The sequence below is a fragment of the Balaenoptera borealis genome, assembly GCF_965194805.1.
Source record: "Balaenoptera borealis genome assembly, chromosome: 20".
In the NCBI taxonomy this organism is placed as follows: Eukaryota; Metazoa; Chordata; class Mammalia; order Artiodactyla; family Balaenopteridae; genus Balaenoptera; species Balaenoptera borealis.
In genome coordinates this window covers 24,184,491-24,212,482 of record NC_138879.1, presented here as the reverse complement: position 1 = coordinate 24,212,482, position 27,992 = coordinate 24,184,491, and the positions used below count along the sequence as shown (strand labels likewise).

General features: G+C 53.6%; 1 protein-coding gene across 3 annotated transcripts; it reads left to right on the top strand.

The window, feature by feature from the left end:
* The first annotated feature begins 16 nt into the window (after positions 1 to 16).
* ITGA3 (integrin subunit alpha 3) lies at positions 17 to 27,978 on the top strand. 3 transcript variants are annotated; one of them, XM_082371736.1, is made up of 27 exons: positions 17 to 133; positions 568 to 775; positions 8,100 to 8,227; positions 8,553 to 8,632; positions 10,433 to 10,682; positions 12,206 to 12,292; positions 12,654 to 12,861; positions 13,319 to 13,515; positions 15,225 to 15,313; positions 15,440 to 15,576; positions 15,744 to 15,830; positions 16,777 to 16,844; positions 16,920 to 17,056; positions 17,653 to 17,802; positions 17,894 to 17,991; positions 18,294 to 18,441; positions 18,712 to 18,780; positions 19,397 to 19,476; positions 19,586 to 19,663; positions 20,715 to 20,817; positions 20,924 to 21,106; positions 21,288 to 21,410; positions 22,151 to 22,264; positions 23,221 to 23,319; positions 26,411 to 26,536; positions 26,912 to 27,053; positions 27,810 to 27,978. In XM_082371736.1, exons 2-26 carry the CDS (start codon positions 570 to 572, stop codon positions 27,020 to 27,022), a joined length of 3,156 nt encoding a protein of 1,051 aa, XP_082227862.1. In that variant the 5' UTR covers positions 17 to 133; positions 568 to 569; the 3' UTR covers positions 27,023 to 27,053; positions 27,810 to 27,978. The 3 variants fall into 3 exon arrangements, with proteins under 3 accessions (XP_082227862.1, XP_082227863.1, XP_082227861.1); XM_082371737.1 differs by lacking the exon at positions 17 to 133 and having other exon boundaries at positions 150 to 775; positions 26,912 to 27,043; XM_082371735.1 differs by lacking the exon at positions 17 to 133 and having other exon boundaries at positions 150 to 775.
* The last annotated feature ends 14 nt before the right edge of the window (positions 27,979 to 27,992 follow it).

Here is a 27,992-nt window from a genome sequence, read left to right as displayed (position 1 = left end):
GGGGGAGAGGGCGGAGCCGGGTTAGGGAGGATGGAGAGGGAGGGGCGGTGCTGCCCCTTTAAGAGGAGGCGGCCGAGCCGGGACCTTTTCTCTTTCCCCGGAAGGAAAGCCTAGACCCGGCTGGGCGCGCAAGGTGGGGAGGTGCGGGGCTGGGCGTGGAGAGGCGGGGCGCGCGCGGGGGAACCCCTCCTTCCCGTCCTCCTTGGGGTCGACCGGTCTGCCTGCCCAGATCCGCTGCCGAGCCCGGATCGGAGGCGACAGTGCGGCCAAGTGGGCGCGGCCGGCACGAGCTGGGGGGCAGGGTGCCCGGGGCAGGGGAGCGGTGACCCGGGACAGTGCAGGCGGGAGAACAGACCCGCGGACCTCAGAGGGGAATCTGAGAGCTCAGACCGTGAACGGACGTGAAACTGGCCAGGGCTGGGGGCCAGAAACTGGTCAGCGCTTCGGGGCTCAACTAAGCGGACGCCAGAGTGTTCTCCGGTGGCGCGGGGGAGCAGGTGAACAGGTCCTCACTCCCAGCTCCACGCCCTCACGCGCTCTCGCCCGGGCCCCGGCTCCCGTCCGCAGCCATGGGCCCCGGCCCCAGCCGCGCCGCCCGCGTCCTACGCTCGATGCTCTGCGCGCTCGCCTTGATGGTGGCCGCCAGCGACCGCGTCGCCTCCGCCTTCAACCTGGACACGCGATTCCTGGTGGTGAAGGAGGCCGGGAACCCGGGCAGCCTCTTCGGCTACTCGGTCGCCCTCCATCGGCAGACGGAGCGGCAGCAGCGCTACCTGTAAGTGAAACTGGCCGGGGTGGGGTGGGCGAGTGTGTGTACAGGGTGCGGATCCCGAGTTGAGTCCAAGCCCTGGGCCAGCTGGCTTCCAGGCTCGCAGACCTCCAGCTCTGGGGAGCGACGATTAAGGGAGCGGGGACCTAGGCAGCCCTTCTGCTGCCGAGGCTTGGCGGGAAGTAAAGGGATTGGGTGTGGGATGGGGGGGCAGTAATTATTGGCAAGTGCTGACCCGGGCAGAACGAGTATAGACTCAGCCCCTCAGGCCTTTAAACCTCTCTTGAGAGTAGAAGTGGGGGTCCCCGTTTCCTGAGCCCCCTCCCATTCTGTGAACTGAGTACTTAGTATACCGAATGCCTCTTCTCTCCAGGGCTGGGAACTGGGGAAAACTGCAAGATAAACACCTTTCCCCTTTCCTGGGAAGAACCTACGGGGACATGCATTTAAGTCCGCCCCCACCTCGCACATAGTCTGCGGCCCACCAGCCACACCCTCGGTAGAACCACACTGAAGGGCCTTCTCAACTGCTTGGCGGTTGGAGAGTGAAGAGATGGGCGAGTCTGGGCGTTTGGAGCTGTCCAGGCGCTCCTTCTGACCCCTTGAGGATGAGGAAGTAGAAGTGAGAGGAGCAGCTGTCCCAACTCTTGCTTGGTCTTCTGCAACCTACCCCCACCCCCAGCAGTGATGCCCTCCCACCAGACATCCTCCCCGCATTCCACGGATTCATGTTGAATCTTCAACCCTGAGTGTGTTTGTTTTGGTCTCAGGAGGGAAATAGTGTTTTTCTCTTTCTTCTGTTCTCCTTCCCCAACAGCTGCAAGGAGAAGGAGGAGAAAGAGCTAGGCAGAGGGGAGAGAGGGGAAGGAGAGCATCCAGCTGCTTGTGTTGCCACCCCCGCCCCCCTTACTCATGCCCAGAGGGGCGTGTCCAAGTTTGAGAAGTTTCTCTGCATGGGCTCAGTGTGCTGAGGTTGGCAGTTAGGGGAAGAGGGCAGCTGGGGAAGGTGAGGCTGCCCCAGGAGGGAAGGTTGTTAGGACGGGACAGGCAGGCCCTCTTTGGGCAGTAGCTCTCCTGGTTGACCTACTGAGATGTCAGACCCTGCTGAGCAAGAGGACATGGTCAGATAAAGGGTGTGTTGAAACCTTTCTCAACTCTGGCTGGAACCTGCAGAAACTTGAGGAAGTTGGAATGTCCAAAGTTCAGACTGCCCCAGCCTTGTTCCCTGCCCTCTGGGCCCAGCCCCTGCCCAGGCCACCTACCTACTTGGCCTCAATTCCATCTAGCTTCTGCAGAGGCTAGGGCCACCACACCCTTCCCAGCCTGGCCCCAGCAGCTGCGGTCTGGCCTTAGCCACTCCTCCATCTTTTGGAGACCCTAAGTGACCATCAGCACACGTTTCTATATTGGTGCTCTTTCTGCCGCAGCCCAGAAAAAGATTTTCAGATTTTCAATGCTGAATCTGCATGATATAAGGCAATGTAGTGTAAAGAGAATATCAGAAAAGCAAGGGTAAATAATGGAAAGCTGGAGTAAATAATAGATTCTGTAATAACCCCCCCCCCCTTTTTTTTTTCCGCTATGTGACCTTAAGCAGGATATTTCCCTTCTCTGGGCCAGTTTTCCCCAAGGAGAGGTTGGGTCTGGATCTATATACTCCTTCCTGCCTCTGTTGGCAACTTGGCATTGCGGAGAAAGAAGAGGCTCCCAAGTCCCATTGCCAGTTTCCTGTCTTGAATCTGTCTCTAATACCTGAGTCTTAATTATCTTACATGTCAGGGGGAGGGGAACCACATGCCTTCTTCATGGGGTGATAGTGGGCTTTTAATGAGATAATTTGTGTAAAATGCTCTGCATCTGCCTACTTCTCCCAGGAGCAGCTGAGGCCTCTTGTGCTGAAGCTGGGACCTGGATGCACCCTCACTAAGCAAGGACCTCACCCAAGATGGCTGAGCAGAGGGGTCCTACTTCTCTTCCTGGGCGGCTAGAGATGACATTAGGCCTGCCAGGAGCCCAGAAGTTTCTAAAACTAATGAATCTCGGAGAGGCAGGTAGTTCTAGACAGCGTTCTGGGTGACTCACTTGGGTATCCTCAGACTTTTCCAGGGGTGTTTCTACATCTTGGGTCATCTCCTCAGCTCACTGAATTCTGCCCCATGACCCTTTGGGAGAATCAGCTGGGCCAGCTGGGCTTAGCTGCAGCCAGCTGTGTAGCCAGATGTAAACAGCTGCCTGAGTGCACAGCTCAGGGGAACCAGCAAGTCAAGTGGCAGTTCTGTTAGCTTCAAAGTCCCTTTGGAAAAGGGGGAGGGTTCATGCTCCCGAACAAAGTCTTAGCCTGGAGTTCACCGAAGGTTTTTCAGGAGATGCAGGGATCCTGGAAAGTGTATGCAAAATCTTGCGTGTTTGTGCATTGTTCTGGGGCCTGGAGGAGGGGAGAGCATCGCTTTCATTATATTCTCAAAGAAGGCCTTATTCCAGAAAATGGTTAAAAACCCAGGTGTGTCTTTGTTCCCCATCACCTTCATCTCTAGACTGAGGTTCCATGCCCACAACATCGGAGGCTTACTGAAACCCCGACCCCAATTTCGCAGTCTCTGGAGTGAGGGGTCAGGAGCAGGACAGGGAACCAAGGTTCTCTGGGCTTCTTCGTGAGATACATGAGGACCCCTGGGGAAGCAGAGGGACTGTTCCTCGGGGAGATGGTCACTGACCTCCCCCCCCCTTCCCCCAGCAGCTGTTCTGTCATTCCCTCCTGGGAATCCAGGTGTCCTGGTCTGGCCTGACCTTGTGGGCTATGGGAGATACCTCTGGGGCTCTTGCCTGGAAATGAGGGTGTCTGGGAAGCCTGGGGCGGGGGTGGCCGCAGCTCCTGGAAGATGAGCTCATACCTGAGGTAGGCAGGAACTAGGCTTACTTGCTCTCCTAAAACATGTTTCCCTGGGCAGAGCAGGTACCTGGCAGCCTCCAGGGCTCGTGCCAGAGGAAATGGGCATAGCAGCTGCGGCTGCAAGCAGAAGGCCTGGATGCATCGTGTCCTTTTTCTCTGGCTCGCTCCAATGACCAGGCCAAGGCAGAGAGTTTAAAACTGGGCAGGAGGTAGGGGAAGCCTGATCTTGTAGAAAATGAAGTGAAAGGAGCTTGGTCAGAACTAAACAAAGAAGGAAGAGGATGGCGGTAACAGCAAGGGAGATTGAGGTTAGATGACATGAAGAATGCCCTAAGGGATCAAATGTGGAAAAAATACTAAGGAGCCAGGGAAAGGGAGAAGAAATGAGAAAAACAGCCTTGTTCTTTATTATTGGAGACTTGAGCAAGGCCTCTTTCTCCTGTCCTCTCTCATTCTCTCCCTTTCTCCAGCTTGTTGCTCTGATTCTAGGGCTGAGTCACCAGAGGGGAAAGGGGGCTGGGGGGCAGCGTAAGGAGAAGTAAGGCGGGGATGGAGAGGGCTGCAGTTTCAGCTACTGCAGGAGAAGCCTCTGGGGACATGGATAATTCAGTCAGGAGGATTGGCACAGAGCTGGGATCCAGGCATCTGAGAGCTGCCCCCAACCCACCCCAGGGCTCAGAGCTGGAGTGGGCCCCTCCCAACTGGCTTCCTGGCCTAAGGAGTAAGGCATGGGGGCCCGCTGCCTGAGTGCTGGACCCATTGCACCCTCCTTGTTAACTGAAGTCTTTCCACTGGGGCTACCCCAGTGCCTCCCTGAGGTGAGGAGTCTGGGAAGTTGAATCTTACAGGCTGTTTCTCTGAGCATCACCCCACCCCAGTATCCCTCAGGGGGCCTTCTTCTCTGGGGTGAGCCAGCCTGGTGCCCTGACACCCCTGGGCCCCATTCCCCTGCCTCCTCTGATTCTACTGCTTTCTACTTGGCTGTTTCATTAGCTTTGAACTGCCCCAGGAAGAGTGATGGGGCAGGAGTGAGAAAGTGCTTCTCCAGAACTTGGAGCTCAGGGGCCTCCACAAAGGCCAGGAGGGGCTGTCTGGCTGGAGCCGAAGGATAAGGTGAAGAGGCAGCTGTTTGAAAGCCCCTGAGAGGTCATTTTATTCATCTCCCTACCTCCTGGAAGGACACCTACTCCCACCCAGCCCAGCCTGACTCCAGGAAAGAGGCAGTCCGGTCTCCTTTCTTCCTCGCTCCAAGAGCTGGGCAAAGCATCCCACTTAGCATCCCGCTTCTGGCTGCTGCTGGGAGGGTGACCTCAGTGGTGGTTTGGGAGGGATCAGCTTCTGGACTCTTTGATCTGGACCAGATCCAACAGCAGGAGCAATGTGCTCATTTGCATAGTAACTTACATTCATTTACATACCAGTAATATCTTTCCCACCCTCTGGATTTTCCCACACCTGACTGTGGCTGGAGGAAGCTGGACCCGGCCCTCTGTACACCCTCCTTCCCCCATCTACTCCCAGTCCTCTGGCCGTAGACGCATTGGATCCTGGGCTGGGAGCCAGAGGGCCTTAAAGGGCCTCTAAGCGGGCCAAGTAGGAGCTAAAAATACTCCAGGGAGGTAGGGGGTGCTCCCTGTGGAATCTCTGGGGAGGGAGGGGCCTGGGATGCGGGGCTGGGATTAGGACCCTGCCCCACCGCCCATCAATGGGCACAAGGCTGGTGCGGGGTGAGAGTGGAGAGGGTATAGGTGGTGAGGGGATTTATGTCAATCCAATTGCTGTTCATGCCCAGCTCTGCCTGCTCTGTACCACAGGAGGCAAAGAGGAGGGGTCCCTCAGGCCACTCCCTCTGAGATGAGGGAGCTGGGAAGGCGTGGCCACCCTTTTCCTCAGCCGCCTCCCTCCCACCCTGACCACTTGCGCCCGGAGAGCTGTAGGCACGGCGACACTTCCCTTGCATTGCACGCCCTAGAATGCAACGTGGGCTCTCCAGGGACCCCTTGCCCACTGAGGCCTGGACCCACCCCTTCAAGTTCATTGTAGCCAACCCCCAGCTGCCACCTCCAGCCAAATCTGAGCTCCCACCCTAGAATGACTAGCTGCCAGTGCCCCACCCCCACCTGACTGATTGCCTTAGGCCGTGGAAGTGTTACTTCTGTCTCATCCTCTGCCCCATCTAAACACCTGAACTAGTCTGCTCTGTGCCCTCTGCCTCAGGTCCCCTAACCCAGTGGGGCAGAAATTCCTGGGTGCCCGGAGCGAGGCCTGGGGGTGTGCTAGGGCCAGTCCTGGTGCCACAAGAAAGCAGAACGACAGTGCTCACGTTGGCCTCGGCTTCATAGTCAGGAGGCCCTTTTAAAGAATAAACCCACTTTTTCCCCCAACAACCCTGGAGGGTGGTGGGACAGCTGCTGTCCCATTTTACAGATGAGGCACTCACAGCTCAGAGAGGGAAAAGAAATTGTCCCTTGAGGCAGAACAAACCTAGAACCAGGCCCTTCAGCTCCAAGGCTGAGATATTTCTTTCCCACAGGCAGCAGCTCCCCTCTCGCACCTGTCCGGCTGGGGGCAGATGTCCATGGGTGGTCAGGCAGCGGACTCGCTAGGCACCCTCCCCAGCCCAGACAGAGGGTGACTAACAGGGCCTGGCTGCCACACTGGCCCCCTGCCAGCCTTTCTGCCGGAGCTCCCAGCCCTGCTCTGCTTAGAGAAGCTATACCCCTGCCCCCAGGAACCCTTCCCCAGGGTGAGGTCTGAGCTGAGGTGTGAGGTGCAGGCAGAGGTCCCCTTCCCGGCACCCCCAGGCAGCACATTCCTGACACCCAGTGGGCCGAGGCACCCAGGCCCTGGCATGCCCACTCCCTGCAGCCCTCACTCTCAGGTCCCAGGCAGGAGCTGCAGGCAGGGCTGTTGCTCTGCACATCCAGACTCTGGCAGGGGGCCTGGCACTCAAGTTCTGAGCTGGGCACCTCAGGTGACAGCATTGCTGGGGCCGGATGGAGGGGTACCTACCTAGGAGGTGCCTGCCACCCAGGAGGCTGGGTCCAGCAGGACTGAGGAGGTGGTCTTGGCGGAACGTCCAGAGGCTGCTGACAGATGATGCTGGGAGAGCAAGGGGTGGTAGAGCTGGGTTCTCAAACTGTGGTGTGAATATTTGGGATGCATGTTATTTATGCAGGTTCCAGGGCTCCACCCCCAGATTCAGTTCAGGTTGTCTGTGGTGGGCTGAGGAATTTGCCTTTTTAACAAATATCGCAGGGATTTTTGATTCTGGTGGTCCAAGAACTGTCTTTTGAGATAATATTTCAAGGCTGATCACCCGCCTTCCTCTCCTCTAGTCACCTCTCTGGTATGGGAAGGGCTGCTAGAGCCCTAAGAATCCTTGCAGGGACTTGCAGTTGGTGTCCCTAAAGATGGGTTCCAGGCAGGCTGGGACAAGGTGATTTATAGTCCTCACCCATCCCCATTCTCATGCCCACCAGCCAAGAACTCTGCCCTGGGGCCACATTGTCCAAAGTGTCAGGTACCCAGCTCCCCTGCCACCACCCCTATACCTCATATGTCTGTCTCAACATGGTAGGGAGCGGGAGAGTAGACATCGCCCAGGTCACTTAAGGGCCCTGCTGACCTCAGCTCACCCAGCTGTGGTTTAGGGTCAGTTGTCCTTTCCTGCCCACATTCTTCAGTGCCCGCCCCCAGATCTAAGTCCTCAGATGGCTTAAAGGGGTAGGACCCAGGTCTCCAAGCACCCACCCCTTCCCAACACCTCACACAACTTCTCCTCAGGCCCCTGCAAGTTGAACCCTGTGCCAGGACTCCTCCAGCCTTGCTCTCTTCCCCCCTACCTTCATCTCAGAGGCCAAGCATTCCTTCCCAAACCCAGATCTGATTATGTCACTCAGATGCCAAAACAGTCCTTCCAAAACCCAGATCTGGCCATGTCGCTCCCTTGCTTAAAATCCCTCCATGGCTCCCTTTCGCACCCTGCCTCTTGTCCCTCCCCGTGTTTCTGGCCTCCAGCTGTACCGAGGGCCTTGCAGATCCCTGAGTCACTCTCTTGCTCATACTTCCTGGCTCTTGCACATGCCAGACCTTTGCCTACAGAGCCCCTCCTCCCCTTCTTCACATGGTAAGCCCTGGTCATCAGACTCAGGCCAGGGTCCCTTCTTCTGTGGGCCTCCCTGATTGCCCCCCACGCAGAGTCTGGGCTGGTTTGCTCCCCGCTTTCCTCTCATGAGGCACTGACCACAGGTGTCTGTCTCCTTGCCTGCCTTCCCCTACCCTGGGCACTCCTCGAGGGCAGGGGCGGGGAGCCATTCATCTCCCGACGGCAGAGCCTGGCACAGAGCAGATGCTTGGCCCATGCACGTTGAGCAGGGAGTTGTTTGAAGCGGGCTTTGGAGACTGTGAGCCCGGGTCTACCTACCTTCCTGCCCCCAGGCTCCTGGCTGGCGCCCCCCGGGACCTTGCTGTGCCTGATGGCTATACCAACCAGACCGGTGCTGTGTACCTGTGCCCACTCACTGCCCACAAGGACGACTGTGAGCGGATGGACATTGCAGAGAAAAGTGAGGAGAGGGCCTGGGAATTGGCACTGGGTCAGGAGCCTGGTGGAGGGGGTAGCACAGAGAGAATGACCGGAAGAGACAGGAGGCTCACCTGGGGAGCTTCTAGTCCCTTCTCGCCCAGCCGGGAAGAGGGGGTCCTAGAGGAGAGTGGGACCAGACGGGATTTGTGGAGCTCCGACTATGATGGGCTGGAGAAGGCGGGGAGGGAGGGCTGCCCTGCTGGAGTGGAAGATCCGGGAGGGACCAACCCCTGCCCTCTGGAGGCTCTGGACGCTGGGAGGGTGGGGTGAGGTGCCCTGGCTCATGACCCCTCTCATGCCCACAGGTGACCCTGACCATCACATTATTGAGGACATGTGGCTCGGGGTGACTGTGGCCAGCCAGGGCCCTGCAGGCAGAGTCCTGGTAAGTGGGTGCTCACCGTCGGTCCCCCCCCGCTCCAGCCCTCTCCTTCATCTCCCAGGAGCTTCGGAGGGAAGCAGAGGGCAGGAGAAGGGTCCGTTGTGCATGAGCTGGAGCCTTGCAAATGTCCATTTCTGTGGCTGTATGTCTCCACGGCATGTGTGTCCCTTCATCCTGCACTTGTAGCAGGGGGTGGGGGTGGGGAGGGTGTCTGGCGCTCTCCAAGGGCCAGCCTGGGTCCTGTCTGAATCACCCACTGCACCCCCCCCCGGGGGGGGGTGCTCACCCTTCGTAGGAATGAGCTGAGGGAACTGCGAGATGGAAAGGGCAGAGAGGGCCTCAGGCAGTGCGGCCTGGGCGCGCTCCTCCCCTCCTTCCGGGGAGGCCGGCTGGCGGAAGAGGTGCAGTCCTGCTGCCCCAGCTCACCCGGCTGGGGTTTGGGGGCCGCTCCCTGCTGTCAGCTGTCACCTCCTGCACGCATTCATCGGTGCTGGCTCCTGGGATCTCAATTTCTGAGTCCCAGATAGACAATTTATTTTTCATCTTTAAATTCATGTAACATTTACATACAGTGAATGTACAGATTTTGCTTCAGTTGCGTTTTGACAAATTATACCACTGTGTAACCAACACCCATTAAAGAAATAGCATATTTACATCATTCCAGAAAGCTCGCTCCTTTCCAGTCAACCATCACCCCCATAGCCGTCACCTTTGAACACTGTCATAAGCTCCGGGTTTGACCAGTTCACTGAAACACCCTTTCTAGTCTTTTGTTAAGGATGGTGTGGGTCCAGGTTTCCACTTAAGTCAGTTCTAGATCCTGGGTCCTTCAGCAGTTTTCTGCTCACCCATCCATTCATTCAGTCCGTTTTTGGTGAGCACGTCCTTCGTGCCCTGCACTGAGCCCGCACTACAAACTTTGTAGTGACCCGGGACAGGCTCAGGCCAGCACGAGCATGGGTTTGGCTCACAGCTGGACGGGGACACAAATGGCAAGCAAACAAGAACTAGGCCTGGTTCTGGGTTTCCCCTGGCCCCGGGCTGTTTTACAAATACCCTATTCTGATTGATTTGCCCAATAACTCTTTATGGAGCACCTCCCACGTTCAGGGAGAAGCTTCAAGAGAGGTGGCACAGCCTGATACTTAAGAGCTCAGACCCCGGAGCCCGACAGCCTTCGTTTGAATATCCCCTGCCTCTCTCTAGATGTGAGATCTTAAGCAGGTTTCTTAGTTCTCTGTGCCTCAGTTTCCTTATCTAAAATGGGGAAGATAATTATCCCTACTCCATAGGGCTGGTAGGAGGCTTAAAAGAATTAATAGGTGAAGAGCTCAGACTTGTGTCTGGCATACAGTAAGCACTCAGTAAGTGTTAGCCGCTGCTGCTATGGTTGTTGTTGTTATTCTAATATTGATCCTTTTATTAAGAGGGCAAGGTCATCAGGGGACAGCAGAGAAGCAAATTCCTAACCTGCTCTGTGTCTAGCTCCTTTTAGACCCAAGGGCCTGAACCCCACATTCCCTCATCCTTTTCCCTTTTTGTTTTGCCAAGATATCTAAGCCACTCTCAAATCCAGTACCTTCTGGTCTTCCAAAAAGTGTTCCCAGCCTTCAGAGCAGGTTTTTGAATTCTGGAAAGGCAATGCAGGTCCAGGCATCACTGTGGGAAGAAAGAAAAGCCGGGAGACCTCTTTCCACTAATCTCCTGCAAAGCCAGAGGTGCACAGGGCTGTGGAGACACTGCTCCTGAGTCCCTGCCGCGGGCTCAGCTGTGTGCGTTGGTGGGGGCTGGGGTCCCCAGGTCTGTGCCCACCGCTACACCCAGGTGTTGTGGTCGGGGTCGGAGGACCAGCGGCGCATGGTGGGCAAGTGCTATGTGAGGGGCAACGACCTGGAGCTGGACCCCGGTGATGACTGGCAGACCTACCACAACGAGATGTGCAACAGCAACACCGACTACCTGGAGACCGGCATGTGTCAGCTGGGTGCCAGCGGCGGCTTCACCCAAAATACCGTGTACTTCGGCGCTCCTGGTGCCTACAACTGGAAAGGTGGGGACCGTGGGGGAAGGGAAGAGGAGCAGAGGCCACCACCCCTGTTAGGCCCTGGGGCAGCCTGCCAGAGCCTCCACACGAGGGGGCAGAGGAGAGCATTCGTTTGCCAACGTCAGCAGCTACCTCGACCTCTGCTATTTTAAAGTGCTTACTAGGTACCAGAGGCTTTACACCTATTATCGTAATTAATCTTAAAATACGAGTATTATTATACTCATTTTACAGAAAATTGAGCCTCAGGGAGGTGAAGTAAATCACCCAAGGCCAACAGTAAGTTCTGAAACCTGTATTGGAATGCAGGTCCATCTGACTCCGGGTTAACCATTTAAAAACTTAAAAAATAAAGCACATTCCTGGTACAACTACTAAATGGTACAGTAAAATAAAGAGGAAAAGTGCCCTTCTTCTCCCCCATCTTCCTTGTCCCATTTCCCAGTGTATACGGCTAAGTGTCTTGTGGATCCTTACAGACTTATTTTAGAATGTATAGGTATCTTAACACACACACACACAAAATCACATTAAACATACTGTTCTGCTACTTCCTTTTCACATATCAATAAACTGTGGGCATCTTTTCATGTCAGTACATACAGGGCAATCTTTTGGGAGGGCTGCAGAGATTTCCTTGTATCCAAAGTCATGCTTGTATCTGCCACACCACATACTGCCTCTCAGGAGTCTGACGGCTCACACCCCCTCCACCTGCCTCTCTCCACCACATAGGCTGTAGCAACAGTGGCCCCTTTTCCCTTACTGCACCTACTATTGCAGAATCAACAGACAGAGGGAGCCCAGAATCTTGTTTTGTTTTTTTGAGTTGCAGTATAGTTGACATACAATATTTTGTTAGTTTCAGGTGTACAACATAGTGATTCAACATTTAAGTACATTATAAAATGATCACCCCTATAAGTGAAGAAACAATCTGTCCCCATACAAAGTGATTACATTATTATTGACTATATTTCTTATGCTCTATGTTACATCGCAATGATTTATTTATTTTGTCCTCTTGACCAACAGGTAGCCCAGGGCGTAGTCACAGCTCTAGGCTTGCCTGAGGCCGAGGCCTCTGCTCACCGCTAGTCTTACCTCCCACCCCTTGGTCCTTTAGAATCTTGGCAGGGCCACAGGTACTCTCCAGCAGCAGCCCTGGGGAGCAGGGTAGGGGTAGGCAGCCTGAGTTTGGGGGCAGGATTAGGAGGAGATAATGGTGTGGAGTCTGGCTTTGGTGTCTAGGGTGAGGGAAATGTCATCTAGTATCCGGGTGCCTGGATGACTGGATTCCAGCTGGACAACTAGCTCTCCATCCCTGAGCCTCACTTTTCTCATCTGCAAAATGGGGGTCATCATTTTACCTCACAGAATTGTTAAAATAAAGAGGAAGTGATTTGCAAATGGCAAAGTACTCACAAATAAAAGGGGTTATTATTATCCTTATCTGGAGGTGGGGGGCCTGGACAGAGTGGAGGAAAGGAGTGGTGACTTATACTCCTCCTCCTCAAATCCTTGTGAAGGAAACAGCTACATGATTCAGCGGAAGGACTGGGATTTATCCGAATATAGTTACAAGGACCCAGGGGACCAAGGCAACCTCTACATTGGTGAGTCCAGTTGTGGTGGCCCTTTGGGTGGAGAGGAGGAAAGGGGCTCAGTGGCCCTCTCACCTTCAGTGTCTGGTGGAAGAGTGAGGCCAGGGTGCAGTGCGACTAGCGGCATTTAGTTCAGCTAGCACACAATTATTGACCACCACCTGTATGCCCCCAAGATGCAGAGTCATGACCCTCGTGGAGCTCACGGTCCAGTGTGCAGGCAGGACTGGGGGCTGGGCATCCAAGGTCCACCTTCTTGCCCAACTTAGAATAGAGGAATAGAAGATAATAGGGGGATATTGGGAGATGGGTCCAGAGTAGAAGGGGACAAAACTTACTGGAGCCTTGATTGACCACCTTCCCCGCTTCCCAGGCTACACGATGCAGGTGGGCAGTGCCATCCTGCACCCCACGAACACCACCATTGTGACGGGTGCCCCTCGGCACCAACATGTGGGCGCTGTCTTTTTGCTGAGCCAGGAGGCAGGTGGAGACCTGCGGAGGAGGCAGGTGCTGGAGGGCAGGCAGGTGGGCGCCTATTTTGGCAGCGCCATTGCCCTGGCAGACCTGAACAATGATGGGTGAGAATCCAGGGACATTTCTCTGGGGCCAGGAGAATGGTGAGGGGGGTGGGCTTGCCCAAACCAGGGCAGAGAAATGGAGGTTTGCAATTGTGCATTTCTTTGCATGCTGTTTGCAGGGATTTGCTAGTCAATTTTGCATGTTGATTTGCAATCAGACTTTATGGGATTCTGGGTGCTTGCATGTCAATTTCATGAGGCTTGCACCTCTTCGTCTATGCCTGTCATTTGTATGGCTCTAGTGGATGTGGGCTGTTTGGGTGTGATCTGTGTCTACATGGCTTCTCCACACATGTGTTTTCTATTAGACGAGTCACAATGACACTTCCTTGTCCTTCCCACGACCTATGGCCAGAGGCGCCATTTGTAGAGTCATGTGCCCTGCCTGGCACAGTTGTGTCTGCTAAATAAGAGTTATGCTGCATGTCCCATCTCCACCTTCTTCTCTCCTGTGCAGGTGGCAGGACCTCCTGGTGGGTGCCCCCTATTACTTTGAGAGGAAAGAGGAGGTAGGGGGTGCCATTTATGTCTTCATGAACCAGGCAGGCACTTCCTTCCCGGCCCACCCCTCCCTCCTTCTTCACGGCCCCAGTCGCTCTGCCTTTGGCTTCTCCGTGGCAAGCATCGGTGACATCAACCAGGATGGATTCCAGGGTATGAGCCAACACTCCTGCCCCAGCATCCACTGACTGAGAGCCAGCTGCATACCAGGCTTGACAGGGTCCGAAGAGAAGACAGGCTGGGGCCCAGGCCTGGGGCGCTCACAGCAGTGCTGGAGACACAGCGTGCAAAGGGAGCCCCCACAGAGGCGAGCTTGGTAGACCTCCTGGAGGAGTGGACGTACCACCAGGCATCAAAGGCTGGGCTGAGTGTGCACAGTGGAGGGAAGAGAAGGGGCACAATATGAGTGTGGTACACTTGCCTGATGTGCTCAAATCTAGTAGGTGTGGGTTGTTCACATCAGAGGTGAGGCTGGAGAGGTAGTGTAGGGGTGGGGTGGACGCTTTGAAAGCCAGGCAGAAAAACTAGGGCTTTATATTTGGGTTATGGCAGAGGGGTGTCCAAAAAGATTTGGGGGCAGGGATTTGATATGATAGCTTGGTACCTTGCAAGATGATTCTGGAGGGAGATGTGGGATGGATGGATGTGGGGAGCAAGGCTGGGGGTGTTAAGATCAAGAATATAGTATATCAGGTGTGGGACGTTAAGTGCTGGGACAAGGTAGAAGTCCCAGATATAGGGGATGTCGTTAGTGCTCTGCAGGACTTGGGGACCAATCAGACCTGGTGTATCAAGGAGAGGGACAAATCAAGGGGTTGAGCCTGGTTGCCACGGGATCACCTGGCGTACCCGTAAATCATTTCTCTGACAACCTCAACTTCCCAGAACATACCTGAAAACCAAGAGGAAGGCAGAGGCGCCGCTAAAGAGACCAAACAGGTGCTAGAAACTCCAGTTAATGAAGCCCAAGCACTTACTGATAGAAGAGTTGCCCAGTTGTCACTCAGGACCTACTTACTTTTCCTTTTCTAACAAGCTTGGCTTTCTGGTTACCTAGACCTTATCAGATCAAAAGCAGAAAACTAGAAAGTTTAAGAAGACAAAACGTTTTGGATTTATTTGTGGAAATAATGGTTCGAATTAAAAAGCCTGGCCAAAAAAAAAAAAAAAAAAAAAAAAAAAAAGCCTGGCCATTTTAACAAGTAAAGTTCACTAGAGTGTTGTGATTAAAATCCCAGCCCCCACACAGAGACAGACATGGGCTTAGAGCCTCTTCTGTACTCCTTAGCTGTGTGACTTTGGGTTTCCTGAGCCTTTTTCCTCATCTATGAAGTGGGGACAGTAGTACCTACTGCCAAGAGAAAAAAAAAAAAAAAAAGTAGTACCTACTGCCAGTACTCTTGTGAGGATTGGATGAGATGAGTGCTTGATAACTGCGTGGCAGAGTCACCAATGGGGAACACCTGCTTCTGTGACCCTGCTGGTAAATGTCATTAGAAGAACCAGGTGTCTGGGGGGGCGGTTGGTGGGGGAGAAGGAACGCACTGCAATAAGGGAAAACAAACAACAGCCAGTGGTCAGAAATCTGGGGTTGAGGCCTGCCAGAGACTTTAACTTGCTGTGTGACTTTGGGTAAGTCACTTCCCTCTCCTGGGCCTAATTTCCCTCATATAAAAGAGGCAATTGGGCACCCAATGGTCCCAGTTTTAATCCTGAGCCACAGAGCTCTGTTCCCTGATGCTCTGAGCACTGTCTGACAGGGAGGTCAATGCCACGCTGGACTCTGTGGCCTGGAGCACAGGGTTGGGGAACTGTGGGGCCCATAGTACACGGGGTGACCCTGTACCGTCTCTCTTCCCCAGACGTTGCCGTGGGAGCCCCTTTTGAGGGCTTGGGCAAAGTGTACATCTACCACGGCAGCTCCAGGGGGCTCCTCAGACAGCCCCAGCAGGTATGGATGGACAGGGATGGAGGGGCCCTTCCTCCTTTCCCTCATCCACTCCTCCCTATTCCCCCTGGGCCCCACTCCCTGGAGCCTACCCCAGAGCCTGTCCCCACCACTTCCCTCTGCCTCCAGGTAATACACGGAGAGAAGCTGGGACTGCCTGGCTTGGCCACCTTTGGCTACTCCCTGAGTGGGCAGATGGATGTGGATGAGAACTTCTACCCAGACCTGCTGGTGGGGAGCCTGTCAGACCACATCGTGCTGCTGCGGTGAGCCAGGGCAACAGTGGATGGGGGCCTTTCTCTCCACCATCCCTGTCTGCGTGGAGCCCCAGCTCTGTCCACCTTCAGCGTCATGTCCATGCAAACCTGAGCCCCGACCCCAGCCTGGCCTGGGACAGGCCAGAGGCATTGACGTCTGTGGGTTTTCTATGCAGGGCCCGGCCTGTCATCAACATCCTCCACAGGACCTTGGTGGCCAGGCCATCTGTACTGGACCCTGCACTCTGCACAGCCGCCTCCTGGTGAGACCCTCAGGCCCCTGCCCACCCATTCCTCCTGATGTATGGGAAGACTCTCCCAAAACCCTCCCCTGGCAACTCCTGATATCCCACCATTAAAGGGTTGATTCTTGGGTAAGCATGGCCCTCCCTACTCAACCTCATTAAAAAGCAAAACTCCTTGCAGGAGGTAATGGGTGAATTGGGGGTGGGGGCAATAGGGCACGGTGGTTGGGAGTGGGAGCTCTGGACGGCCTGGTTCAAATTCCAGCTATGCCCATTGCAATGGTGGGGATGGGCTCTGGGGAGTGAGATCCTGGAAGAGGAGGGAAGAGAAAGACACTTAAGTGATGGGATGTGGGGAAGGAGAGAGAGCCACCTTGAGCAAATTAATCTCTCTGAATCTCAGATTCCTTGCCCATAAAACAAAGTTAATAACCAATTCACAGGGCTGCTGTGATAATCAAATGAGATAATATACAAATAGCCCTTAGCATGGCTCTCTATAAACCCTAAGTGCTCAAAAAATGTTAGTTGCTAAGATGGTTACAATAATGATGGTGCTGACCCCAAGGTCTGTGTGTGAATGAGGGTCCTGGATCAGAAGGCAGGGGGAGACAGGGCAGGGAAGCGGGGGGCGGGGTGGGGAAGGAGATCTGGACTGGGGATCCTGCCCAAGACTGGGCTGGGCCAACAACTGACTAATGACTTCAGGCAACTCCTTCTGCTCTCAGGGCCTCCGTTTCCTCATTGGTGCCCTCTAACCCTGTTTTCTATGGCTCTGATGAGAGTGGGGAGGGAAGGGGCCAGGGACACCCCAGCCCAACCCTGTGGACTCCCCAGTTTTGTCCCTGCCTTTTTCCTGAAGGGCCCTGTTCCCCCTTGCCCAGGAAAGGGGGTGAAAGCCAGGGCCTGGATATCTGGGTCCCACTGTGACCAGACCCTCCTCCATGTCCCCCACCCTCAACAGTGTGCAGGTAGAGCTGTGCTTTGCTTACAACCAGAGTGCCGGGGACCCCAACTACAGGCGGAACATCAGTGAGTGCTGGGCTGCAGGGCGAGGGGGAGGGCATGCTCACCTGGTCACTTGCTGACCACACTGTGCACCTGCAGCCCTGGCCTACACTCTGGAGGCCGATCGGGACCGCCGCCCACCCCGGCTCCGCTTTGCACGCAGTCAGTCAGCTATCTTCCATGGCTTCTTCTCCATGCCCGAGATGCGCTGCCAGACGCTGGAGCTGCTCCTGATGGTGAGGGAGGGGCGAGGGGTGGCACATGGGCTCCATGGTCCCAGGAAGAGGTAGCCAGAGTCCCCAAGGTCAAGGGTGAGGGAGTGAGGTCTCCCCAGAGACAGAGGTGGCAGGTCGGCCTGGAAGGCCATAGGTAAGTAGAGGGTACAGTGCACAGCACCCAGCCCATGGTAGAGGGGAGAGAGAGACCCTCGGAGTGCGGATGGGGGCCACAGTGAGGGTGTGAAATTCTTGCCTCAGCTCACCTCTGGGGAAAAGGCATCCGTTAGTAGGGGCAGGCTCAGGCTCTCTCTGGGACATCAGGGTGAGAAGGGAGAACTCAACCTGGGAACCCCAGGGATGAAGGGAAGCTCAACTCTCCCCCAAGAGGGATCCCTGGAGAGGAGGAGCCCCACCTTCTCACTTGTGGGTCAGGGTGGTACCAGTGGGGTCAATTTGGTGATCAGACGGGAGGGGGTTCAGCCTTAGAGGGGGTTTTCAGGGTTGAGGCGGGGTGGGGGCCTTCAGCTCCTCCCTAGGGGTTCAGGATGGTGTGAGGATTCAACTTGGTTTGGAGGGCAGTGCAGAGCTGGGTTCAGCTCACCTTCCTTTCCCAGGACAACGTCCGTGACAAACTCCGACCCATCATCATCTCCATGAACTACTCTTTACCTTTGCGGATGCCTGAGCGCCCCCGACTGGGGCTTCGGTCTCTGGACGCCTACCCGGTCCTCAACCAGGCACAGGCTCTGGAGAACCACACGGAGGTGGGTGGGGCCGAAGGACAGGGGCCCGGAGAGCTATGGGGCGAGAGGGCGCTGTGGGTGGTGGTCCCTCCACGCCTCCGACCACCCCCAGGTCCAGTTCCAGAAGGAGTGCGGGCCGGACAACAAGTGCGATAGCAACTTGCAGATGCGGGCGGCCTTCGTGTCTGAGCTGGGGCAGCGGCTGAGCAGGTGCGCTCTGGACCGCGGGGATTGGCCAAGGGTGGGGCGGACTTCACAGGCTTTGGGGAATTGAGGGGCGGGGCCCTATTGGTCTGGAAGAGGGGAGAGAACTGGTAAGATCTGAGGGGAGGGGTCTCAGAGAGAGGCGAGCCGGAGAGGAGGGACCTTAATTAGCGAGGTGGGAGCTGATAAGACTGGCTGGCCTTCCCTGGCCAGAAAAGGGGCTTTATTCTGGGGGGCGGGGCCTAACAGGTCTGGGGCGGGCCCGGAGGCGGGGCTTTGGGCTCAGCCCGGGGCTCCTCCCCTCTCAGGCTCCAGTACAATAGAGACTTCCGAAAACTGCTGCTGAGTATCTACCTGACCAACACCCCGAGCCGGGAGCGGGCTGGGGAAGACGCCCACGAGGCGCTGCTCACCCTGGCGGTGCCTCCCGCCCTGCTGCTGTCCTCAGTGCGCCCCGTGAGTGCCTTCCGCCCTCTCGGAGCCCAATCACGGCTCCACCATGTATATGCATCCTTCATACATGTCGTGTACATGTGTTGTCATTTGCCATGTGTTCCCCCCCCTCCCCAACTCCTGTAGGCTGGGCTTCCTCAGGTGCCTGCAGCGTCTCTGCTGCTAGGGGAACTCGGTTCTCAGGCCTCTAGGGCTTCAGGCCCTGTACCACAGGAGAGGGGCGGGACAAGCCCTAGTCTGACCACCCAGATCTGATTTGTCTTCTTTCTTCAGGCTGGAGCCTGCCAAGCCAACGAGACCATCGTTTGCGAGCTGGGGAACCCCTTCAAACGGAACGAGAAGGTGAGCGCCGACCACACCCTTCCCAGGTGTGGGGTCCCAGGCTACTCCTCTGATGAGTTCCGTATCTTCACTCTGCCTGCCTGCTTCCCAGGCTTCCTTGAAGCAAAGAGCCAGAGTGGAGGAGGGGGGGATACAGTAGGGGGTGGGGAGAGACCCAGAGACAGAAAAATGGGGCCACTAGGGAGCTATGCACAAAGCTAGAGGAGGTGGAGGTGAAGGTGAGGAAACCGATTTTGCTGAGCACCTACTATGTGCGAGGCCCTGACCCCAAGGCTGTGCTTCGTTTATATGATATAATTCTCACAACCTTCTGAGGAGGTAGATGCTGATTTACAGAAAGGAAACATGGGCTTAGAAAATTTCAGTGATTGCTCAAGGTCATGTGACTCAAAAGTAGCAGAGCTGTTACTAACAGAAGAGAATGGGAAAAGGGAAACAGATGAGGCTAGGAAAGTGGAAGAGTGGAGACAGGTGGCAGTGGGAGACCACACCCTGAATGGGAGGAGGAGGCCAGAGAACCAACTCCTTAGCGTAGCATTCAGCCCCTCGCTTCCCCATGGCATCACCCCTGCCTGGCCCCAAACGCCCCTCTCTGCCTCCCTCACTGTCATGGCAGATGGAGCTGCTCATCGCCTTCGAGGTCACTGGGGTGACCCTGCACACAAGGGAACTCCAGGCACAGCTGCAGCTCTCCACGTGAGTGACCTCGAGAAGCCAGTCTATGTCAAGGTTGAGATGTCCTGGGCCCCCCCACCCCAGCCTCAGCTGACACATTCCTCCCCTACCCTCTGTATTCTTTCCCCAGGTCAAGTCACCAGGATGACCTGTCACCCATGACCCTGACTCTGCTGGTGGACTACACGCTCCAGGCCTCGCTCAGCATGTGGGTACCACTCCCCCCAACCCCAACCTGCTGGGCCTGAGCTAGGGTCTCCCCTCCCTAAGGTGTCTCTCAAGCTCCTCTGAGACACCTCTCTTGGCTTAGAATCCTTAGGCCAAGACATAACAACATCACTATCATTATTGTTACTATTATTATTATTCTCCTTGCAAAGCAGGTAGCAGTGGAGGAATCAGAAACTCTGGGGCTAAGGTGTTGGTGTGGCCCTACCATTTCATGAGAGCTTGTTGTGCTAAGGATTTTTTTTTTTAAACATCCTTATTGGAGTATAATTGCTTTACAATGGTGTGTTAGTTTCTGCTTTATAACAAAGTGAATCAGCTATACATACACATATATCTCCATATCTCTTCCCTCTTGCTTCTCCCTCCCTCCCACCCTCCCTATCCCACCCCTCTAGGTGGTCACAAAGCACCGAGCTGATCTCCCTGTGCTATGCGGCTGCTTCCCACTAGCTGTTTTACGTTTGGTAGTGTATATATGTCCATGCCACTCTCTCACTTTGTCCCAGCTTACCCTTCCCCCTCCCCGTATCCTCAAGTCCATTCTCTAGTAGGTCTGTGTCTTTATTCTGGTCTTGTCCCTAGGTTCTTCATGACCATTTTTTTTTTTTTTTAGATTCCATATATATGTGTTAGCATATGGTATTTGTTTTTCTCTTTCTGACTTACTTCACTCTGTATGACAGACTCTAGGGGAAGCAACCTAAGTGTCCATCAACAGATGAATGGATAAAGAAGATGTGGCACATATATACAATGCTAAGGATTTTATATACATCATCTCATTGTCTTCTCACAACAGCCCCATTATATAGTGACCCTGCTTAACAGATTAACCCCACTTTACAGATGAAGAAACTGAGGCTCAGAGAGGATAAATAACTTGCTTGAGGCCATACAGCTAGTAAATGCTAGAGCTGGGGTTTATCTCAGGTCTGCCTGATATCAGAGGAGTTGTAGTTAATCTTGGTGCCCCCCCCCGCAAGGGCCCCTCCCATCCCCTGTGACTCCAGCATCTTTCTTACCCCTAGGGTGAGTCACCGGCTACAAAGCTTCTTTGGGGGGACAGTGATGGGCGAGTCTGGCATGAAAACTGTGGAGGATGTGGGAAGCCCTCTCAAGTATGAGTTCCAGGTAAGGGGACATCTGGGTCCAGGGTCTGAGGGTGTGAGGGTGGGGGCTGGTGAGATGGAGGTGGTTTTCCAGGAGACAGTGGCCATGACACCCCTTGTACCCACAGGTGGGCCCAGTGGGGGAAGGGCTGGCAGCCCTTGGTACCCTGGTCCTGGGGCTGGAGTGGCCCTATGAAGTCAGCAATGGCAAGTGGCTGCTGTACCCCACGGAGATCACGGTCCACGGCAATGGGTCGTGGCACTGCCGGCCACCTGGAGACCTTGTCAACCCTCTCAACCTCACCCTCTCTGTAAGGACACCAGGGGAAGCGTTCACTTGCATCTCATTTCCTTTGCAAGCTGCAGGGCAGAAAGGCCAGCGTCTTCCTCTCCCTCCCCTCCTACATCTCTGGGACCTGCCCCTCCACCTGCCCTTTCGTCCTCTCCTCACCTTTGATCCTCCCTCCAACAAATCGCCTCTTCCCCCTTCAGGTTCCTGGGGACAGGCCGCCATCTCCACAACGCAGGCGGCGACAGCTGGACCCCGGGGGAGGCCAGGGCCCCCTGCCTGTCACTCTGGCTGCCGCCAAAAAAGCCAAGTCTGAGATCCAGCTGGTGAGTGACCAGGGCAAGGTTGGAGGGGATTGTGCCCACCCATCACAGGGTGGGTGGGCACCTGGGGACACACGAAGCAAGGGAGATAGGTGCTACGCTCCAGGAGAACCCAGTCTGAGGAGGTGATGTGGCCCCTGCCTTCAGGAGCCTCCAGTCAGGGGGAGGGACTCATCTGCTGCCCTCAGAGGGACCCCGCTGCCCTTGCCTTGTGTTGGGGAGCAGCCAGTACGGTGGACTAAAGGAAGAAATACTGATTCTGTTCCCAGGAGCCCCCACCTGTTGGGGGTGATATAGCTGCTCAAAGATTTGTTCATTAGGGCTGGGAATGGGGAGAGGCAAGATGAAGATGGGGTGCAGGGCGCCCTCTGTCACAAGGGAGAGGGGAGCAGGCCTGGGCAGCAAGTTGAGGTCTAGCTGGGTAGAGAGGGAGGAGTGGCCTTCCAAGTAGAGGGAGCCGGCAGGAGCAAAGGCTCAGCGTGGGAAGGCATTGGAAAGGTGGCGTTTGGGATTGGGCCCCATTTACACGAACAACGATCAGATTTCCCGTTCTCCCTGTCGCTGGCATCTATGTATGCTTGGCCCAAAGAATGTGCCTTAAACACATAAGTGCAGTGTGCATGAGTGAAGGGATTAGGGCAGGCCCCTTCAGGTCAGCCATGGGTGGGACAAAGCCAGGGGCGAAGCCTGAAGAATCTAGAGACCCAGACTGTCTCGTGTTCTGTGTTCCCTGCCCACCTCAGAGCTGTGGCAGTGACCACACCCGCTGTGTGTGGCTGGAGTGCCAGATTCCTGATGCCCCCGTCATCACCAACGTGACAGTGCAGGCACGAGTGTGGAACAGCACCTTCATCGAGGTCAGTGCCGGGGTCTGGAGGTCTCCACTACCACCCACCCGGGCAGGGAGAGCAACAGGGAGAGGATGAGGCCAGAGTGCATGTGTGTGCCCGAGTGTGTGTCAGTGACTGCATGGAGATTGATACATGCTGGGTTGTGCACCTGTTACTGTGTGCTGTGTCAGTGTTAGTCTGTGCATCTGTGTGGGGGATATGACATAATTTTGTCTCTAGCCAAGATGACCTTCTCTCACATGTCCATTATTCTGTCACGTGTCCATTACTTTCCCATCTCCCTGCTTTAGCCCATGCTGTTCCTTCCCGCTGGATGCCAGCTCCCCTCTGTTATCTCTGCATGTAAACTTCTGTTCAGGCTTCACAGTCTCCCTCAGAGACCACCAGCGAGGTCTTTTCTGACTTTTCCAGCTGAAAATGACCTCTCCCCTCTGGACACCCACAGAACTTTCTCAGAAACCACGCATGCCACTTACCATGCTCTGCTCTGGGTTGCAGTGCCAGCCATCTCGTGCCACCTAGACCAAACTTTTTCTGTAAATGACTAGATTAAACATCTTTTCAGCTCTGTGGGCCACGTGCTTTCTGTTGCAACTACTCAGTTCTGCATAGTAGCACAAAGCTGCCACAGACAATACATAGATGAATGGGCGTGTCTATGTGCCAGAAATACTTTATTTACAAAAGCAGGTCATGGGCCAGATTTAGCCCACAGGCCGGACCTAGACTGTGACCTTCATTGTCTCTGCTGTCCCCAGCATCCAGCACAGGACCTGATGCACAGATGAATGAATGACGTGTGTTCGTGTGTGGAGGAGAGGCCTGGTGTCAGGTCCTTTTGGGTGCTGCTTAAGGATAGGGGGATGGTGTCCTGGGGGTTGTTGTTGACCCTGAGGGAGGGTCAGGAGAGAGGCTCAGAGCGGCTTCAGCTGCTTCTTTTGACCCATCCTTCCTCCCTCCAGGATTACAAAGACTTTGACCGAGTCAGGGTAGCCAGCTGGGCCACCCTGTTCCTGCGAACCAGCGTCCCCACCATCAACATGGAGAACAAGACGGTGCGGGTGAGTGATCGTGCTAAGGAGACAGCAGCGCCTGGCCAGGGCATGGGAGAACAGGGCATCTTTTCAGAGCACGTTCACACGCTTTAGCTATGTGGTCTCAATCTTGGCAGCACATTGGAATCCTCTGGAGGACTTCTGGTGTCTGGACTACACCCCTGATCAATGAAATCTGAGTCTGTGGAGGTGGGACCCCAGTGTTGGTATGTTAAAAAGTACCCCCTAGTGATTCTACTGTGCAGCCAGGGTTGAGAACCTCTGCTTGAGCTCATTTGATCTGCACGACATCTCTGTGAAGATGTTCCATCTCTGTGGAAACTTGAAAAGAAAGTTCCCAAACTTGATTCTGAGTTACATACGGAAGAATAAATATGACAAAATTGCTAATAATTTGTTATGAAAAGGATATAAGTGGAGATATGAAGGGGATAGGTATAGGAGGTGAATGAAGTTTTGGTTAAATACATTATGGTACATTTCCTAAAATAAATTAAGGTAGTATAGGAAGGACCAGAAAGATCAATGGAACAGGATAGAAATTTACTTTATTATACAGATGGCATTTTTAATCAGGAGAAAAAGGTAAACAAGTAGTATTGGGAGAATACATTTGGAAAGTAAAGGCAAACCCCTGCCTCACACCATAAACAAAAACACATTTGAGTTAGATTAAATATTTAAATATAGGAAATAAAATCTATTATACCAGAAGAAAATTCAGGAAATAATTTAATAATAAGCTTTAATTATGGAGAAAGGGAGTTATTTTATTAAACCCAGAAGTCACAAAGGAAAAATTTGACAAATTAGACTATATGAAATTTTATTTTATTTTTTATTTTTTAAATTTTTATTGGAGTATAGTTGATTTACAATGTTGTATTAGTTTCAGGTGTACAGCAAAGTGAATCAGTTATAAGAGACTATATGAAATTTTAAATCTGTGTACAGCAAAAGAGATGGTAAGGAAACTAAAAAGGCAAATGATATATTGCTTTTTTAAAAAGTTTATTGCATACATGACAAAGTATTGATAGACATATTTTTAATATGTAAAGATAAAGGGCAGCATAGAGATAAACAGGCAGTGTACATAGAGTGAAATACCAATGTTCAATTCAATAGTAAAGAAATCAAAATAATAGCAATAAGATTTTTTTCCTATCATATTAGAAAATATTAAAAAGAATAATGCTGTCCGGTGCTGATGAGGTAGAAGGAAATGCTATTGATTGGAATATAAATTGATGGATTCTTTTTGGAGATGAATTTATCAATATCTATTGAATTTTTAATTGCACATTTCCTTTGATCCTGCACATGATAATATATCTTAAGGAGCTAATAGGACAAGTTTGCAAACATAAATATATGGGGATATTTTTAAAGCATTGTTTATAATGCCATAAGATAGGAAACAATCTAAATGTCTTTCAGTAGGAGATTGGTTCAATAAATTATGGTACATTTCCTACAATGACTATGCAGTCATCAGAAGAGATTAGGTTGATCTTTATTAATTGACATCGAAAGATAATGAAAAAGGTCGCAGAAGAGTGGGTAGAGTACACACAGATCCCATTTATGTGGAAGAAAAAATATATATGTTTAACACATACGTTTAAAAATATGGAAAGAGGACTTCCCTGGCGGTCCAGTGGTTAAGACTCCACGCTTCCAGTGCAGGGGGCGCAGGTTCAGTCCCTGATCGGGGAACTAAGATCCCACATGCTGCACAGCACGGCCAAAAAAAAAAAAAAAATATGTATATATATATATGGAAAGAGATTCAACAAAATGTTGAAGATAGCTTTTTCTATGGAGTAAAATTACTGGGAACCTTTAATTTTCTTCATGTCATCTTTTAAAAAAAATAATCAAAATAACTTTTTAAGAAATAATAATAATGTAGCGTCAGAAAAAATATTTTTCTATATATAAATGTATATTTAAAATATATGAAATAACTTCATATTATAAAACATATATAATAATATATATATTATATATATATATATCTTCATTGTAGGGGAAGAAAAAAATTGTACTATAGGCTATGCACTCTTTGTTTTTTTGTAAATATTTATGGAGTGTTGCTGTGTACCAGGTATTGCTCAAAGCAGTTTACTCATATTAAACACATTTAATCCTCTCCAGCAACCTATGCTGATGTAGGTATTATTAGCATAATCCGCATTTTACAGATGAACAACAGAGAGGTTAAGTGACTTGCCCAAGGTCACACAACTAGTGAATAACACAGCTAGGGCTTGAACCCAGGTAGTCTGGCTCCAGAACCCATGCTTTTGGTTTTACTTTTGGTTCTCTACTGTATTATGAGGTAGGCATTATGATCCCCTTATCAGAGAGCATGAAATGGAGATTCAGAGAGGTGAAATTACTTGTCCAAGGTCCCACAGCTTGTGAAGGATGGAGCTGGTACCCAAGCCCAGATGTGTGGGTCGCAAACACAGACTCCAGGCTGCCTCCCAGATCTGAGGCTGCTCCTGTGGAGAAAGGGGAGGATGGAGGAATCTGCGGCTGTCAGTGGGTGGGCAGGGGCTTTTCCAGTCCCTGAGTGCCCCCTACTGGCAGTAGATCAAAAAGCAGGGTCCTGCGCAGATGTACTAGAGAATGAACTTGAGGACACCGGGAGGGGGAAGGGTAAGCTGGGACAAAGTGAGAGAGTGGCATGGACATATATACACTACCAAACGTAAAACAGATAGCTAGTGGGAAGCAGCCGCATAGCACAGGGAGATCAGCTCGGTGCTTTGTGACCACCTAGTGGGGTGGGATAGGGAGGGTGGGAGGGAGGGAGACACAAGAGGGAAGAGATATGGGGATATATGTATATGTATAGCTGATTCACTTTGTTGTAAAGCAGAAACTAACACACCATTGTAAAGCAATTATAGTCCAATAAAGATGTTTAAAATAAATAAATAAATAAAAATTTGAAAATAAATAAATAAATATGTACAACTAAAAAAAAAAAAAAATAGCAGGGTCCTGGGTCCAGCTGGAACAGCAGGGATGAGCTCTGGGCCTAAGGGCATGGATACAAGGCTGAGCCCCTTCTCACCCCCTCCAGTTCTCCGTGGACATTGACTCTGACCTGGTGGAGGAGCTGCCAGCCGAGATCGAGCTGTGGCTGGTGCTTGTGGCTGTGAGTGCCGGACTGCTGCTGCTGGGGCTGATCATCCTCTTGCTGTGGAAGGTTAGGACACCCAGCCCGCCACTGGGATGCCCACTCTGGGACCTCCTGCCAGCAGACCCTCACCAACTCTCCCTTCATCTCAGTCCTCACTTCCATCTCACCCCCCATCCCCCAAGTCCCCCCTACCTCTTCCCAGCTCCCAGTCGCACGCCCTGCCCCATCCTCATCTCACCCAGGATGCTCCTGCCTGGGTTAATGGGGGGACCTGCAAGCCAGAAAGGGGAACCAGGAGCTCTGGCTCCTGCTACATCACCAAGCTGGGGCTGGGACCCAGGCATCCGGGCTCCCCAGCCCTAAGCCCCAGTTCATGAGTGCTGCTGGCAAGGACCCCCCAACCCCCCCTGATGGCCCCTCCCCACCTCCTCCCCTCCGCAGTGCGGCTTCTTCAAGCGAGCCCGCACTCGGGCCCTGTACGAAGCTAAGAGGCAGAAGGCGGAGATGAAGAGCCAGCCATCAGAGACAGAGAGGCTGACGGACGACTACTGAGCGGGGCAGCCCCCGCCCCTGGTCCGCCTGGGTAACGCGGCCTCCGGGCCCCTTCCCCCAAGCCCCCAGCTGGCTGGGGCCTCTGACTCTGTCCTATCTGCTCCTCTTCCTTTATGGGCCCTCTCTGCACTTCACTCTGTCCCCAGCACCACCACAAAGAACAGGCCACTCTGTCGGCCTCCTTCTCCGTACCCTGGGAGAGCTCGGGGTGTCTGCTCTCACCAGCCTCCCCACTGAGCCCCTCAAGGACTTGGGACCCCCAAGAGGGAACCATAAAACCCTCCCTGTGCCCCCTCTGCTTTCTGGGGATTGGAAAAGGGTCAAGGCCAAGGCTAGGCCCCATCTTTGTAGGCCACAAGACAAACTTCAGAGTGATTCCACACCCCCATGCCCACCTCTAGAGAAGGAGGGGACTAGTAGAGTCCTTCTTCTGGGAACCAGCCCTTTTCCTCTTGGGAGCCCCCTGGGGTGACAAACTGACCCCTCCCGACACTGTGGTCAGGGTAGATCAGCACCCCTCCTAGCCATTCCGTCAGCAGTCTCAGCGACTGCCCCTCTGTCTCCATCTGCCTCTCCCTCTCCTCTCTGCCTTCCTCAGCTCCTCCTTCCTCTGGGGCCTGGGATGGGGAACCTTGCCCTCCCTGTCTCAGCGCAGGGAGATGGCATTGTGTTTGGGTAGGGGTCCTGGCTTTGAGGACCTCCGGGTGGGGAAGGAAGGGGCTGGGCACATCTTCCCACTGGCGCAAAAGCTGGATGCTAAGGGCCTTTCTCTTCTCCCCTTCTCCAGTGTGACTTCTTTAAGCGGACCCGCTATTACCGGATCATGCCCAAGTACCACGGGGTGCGGATCCGGGAGGAGGAGCGCTACCCACCTCCAGGGAGCACCCCGCCCACCAAGAAGCACTGGGTGACCAGCTGGCAGACTCGGGACCGATACTACTGACATCCTCCCTGATCCCACCCCTGCTCC

Excerpts from the sequence above, each read along its gene's own strand:
- ITGA3 (XM_082371736.1), top strand. The coding sequence starts at position 570 with ATGGGCCCCGGCCCCAGCCGCGCCGCCCGCGTCCTACGCTCGATGCTC. Across the intron at positions 776-8,099 it reads GAGCGGCAGCAGCGCTACCT|GCTCCTGGCTGGCGCCCCCC; the intron begins GTAAGTGAAACT and ends TCCTGCCCCCAG. Across the intron at positions 22,265-23,220 it reads GGAACAGCACCTTCATCGAG|GATTACAAAGACTTTGACCG; the intron begins GTCAGTGCCGGG and ends TCCTCCCTCCAG.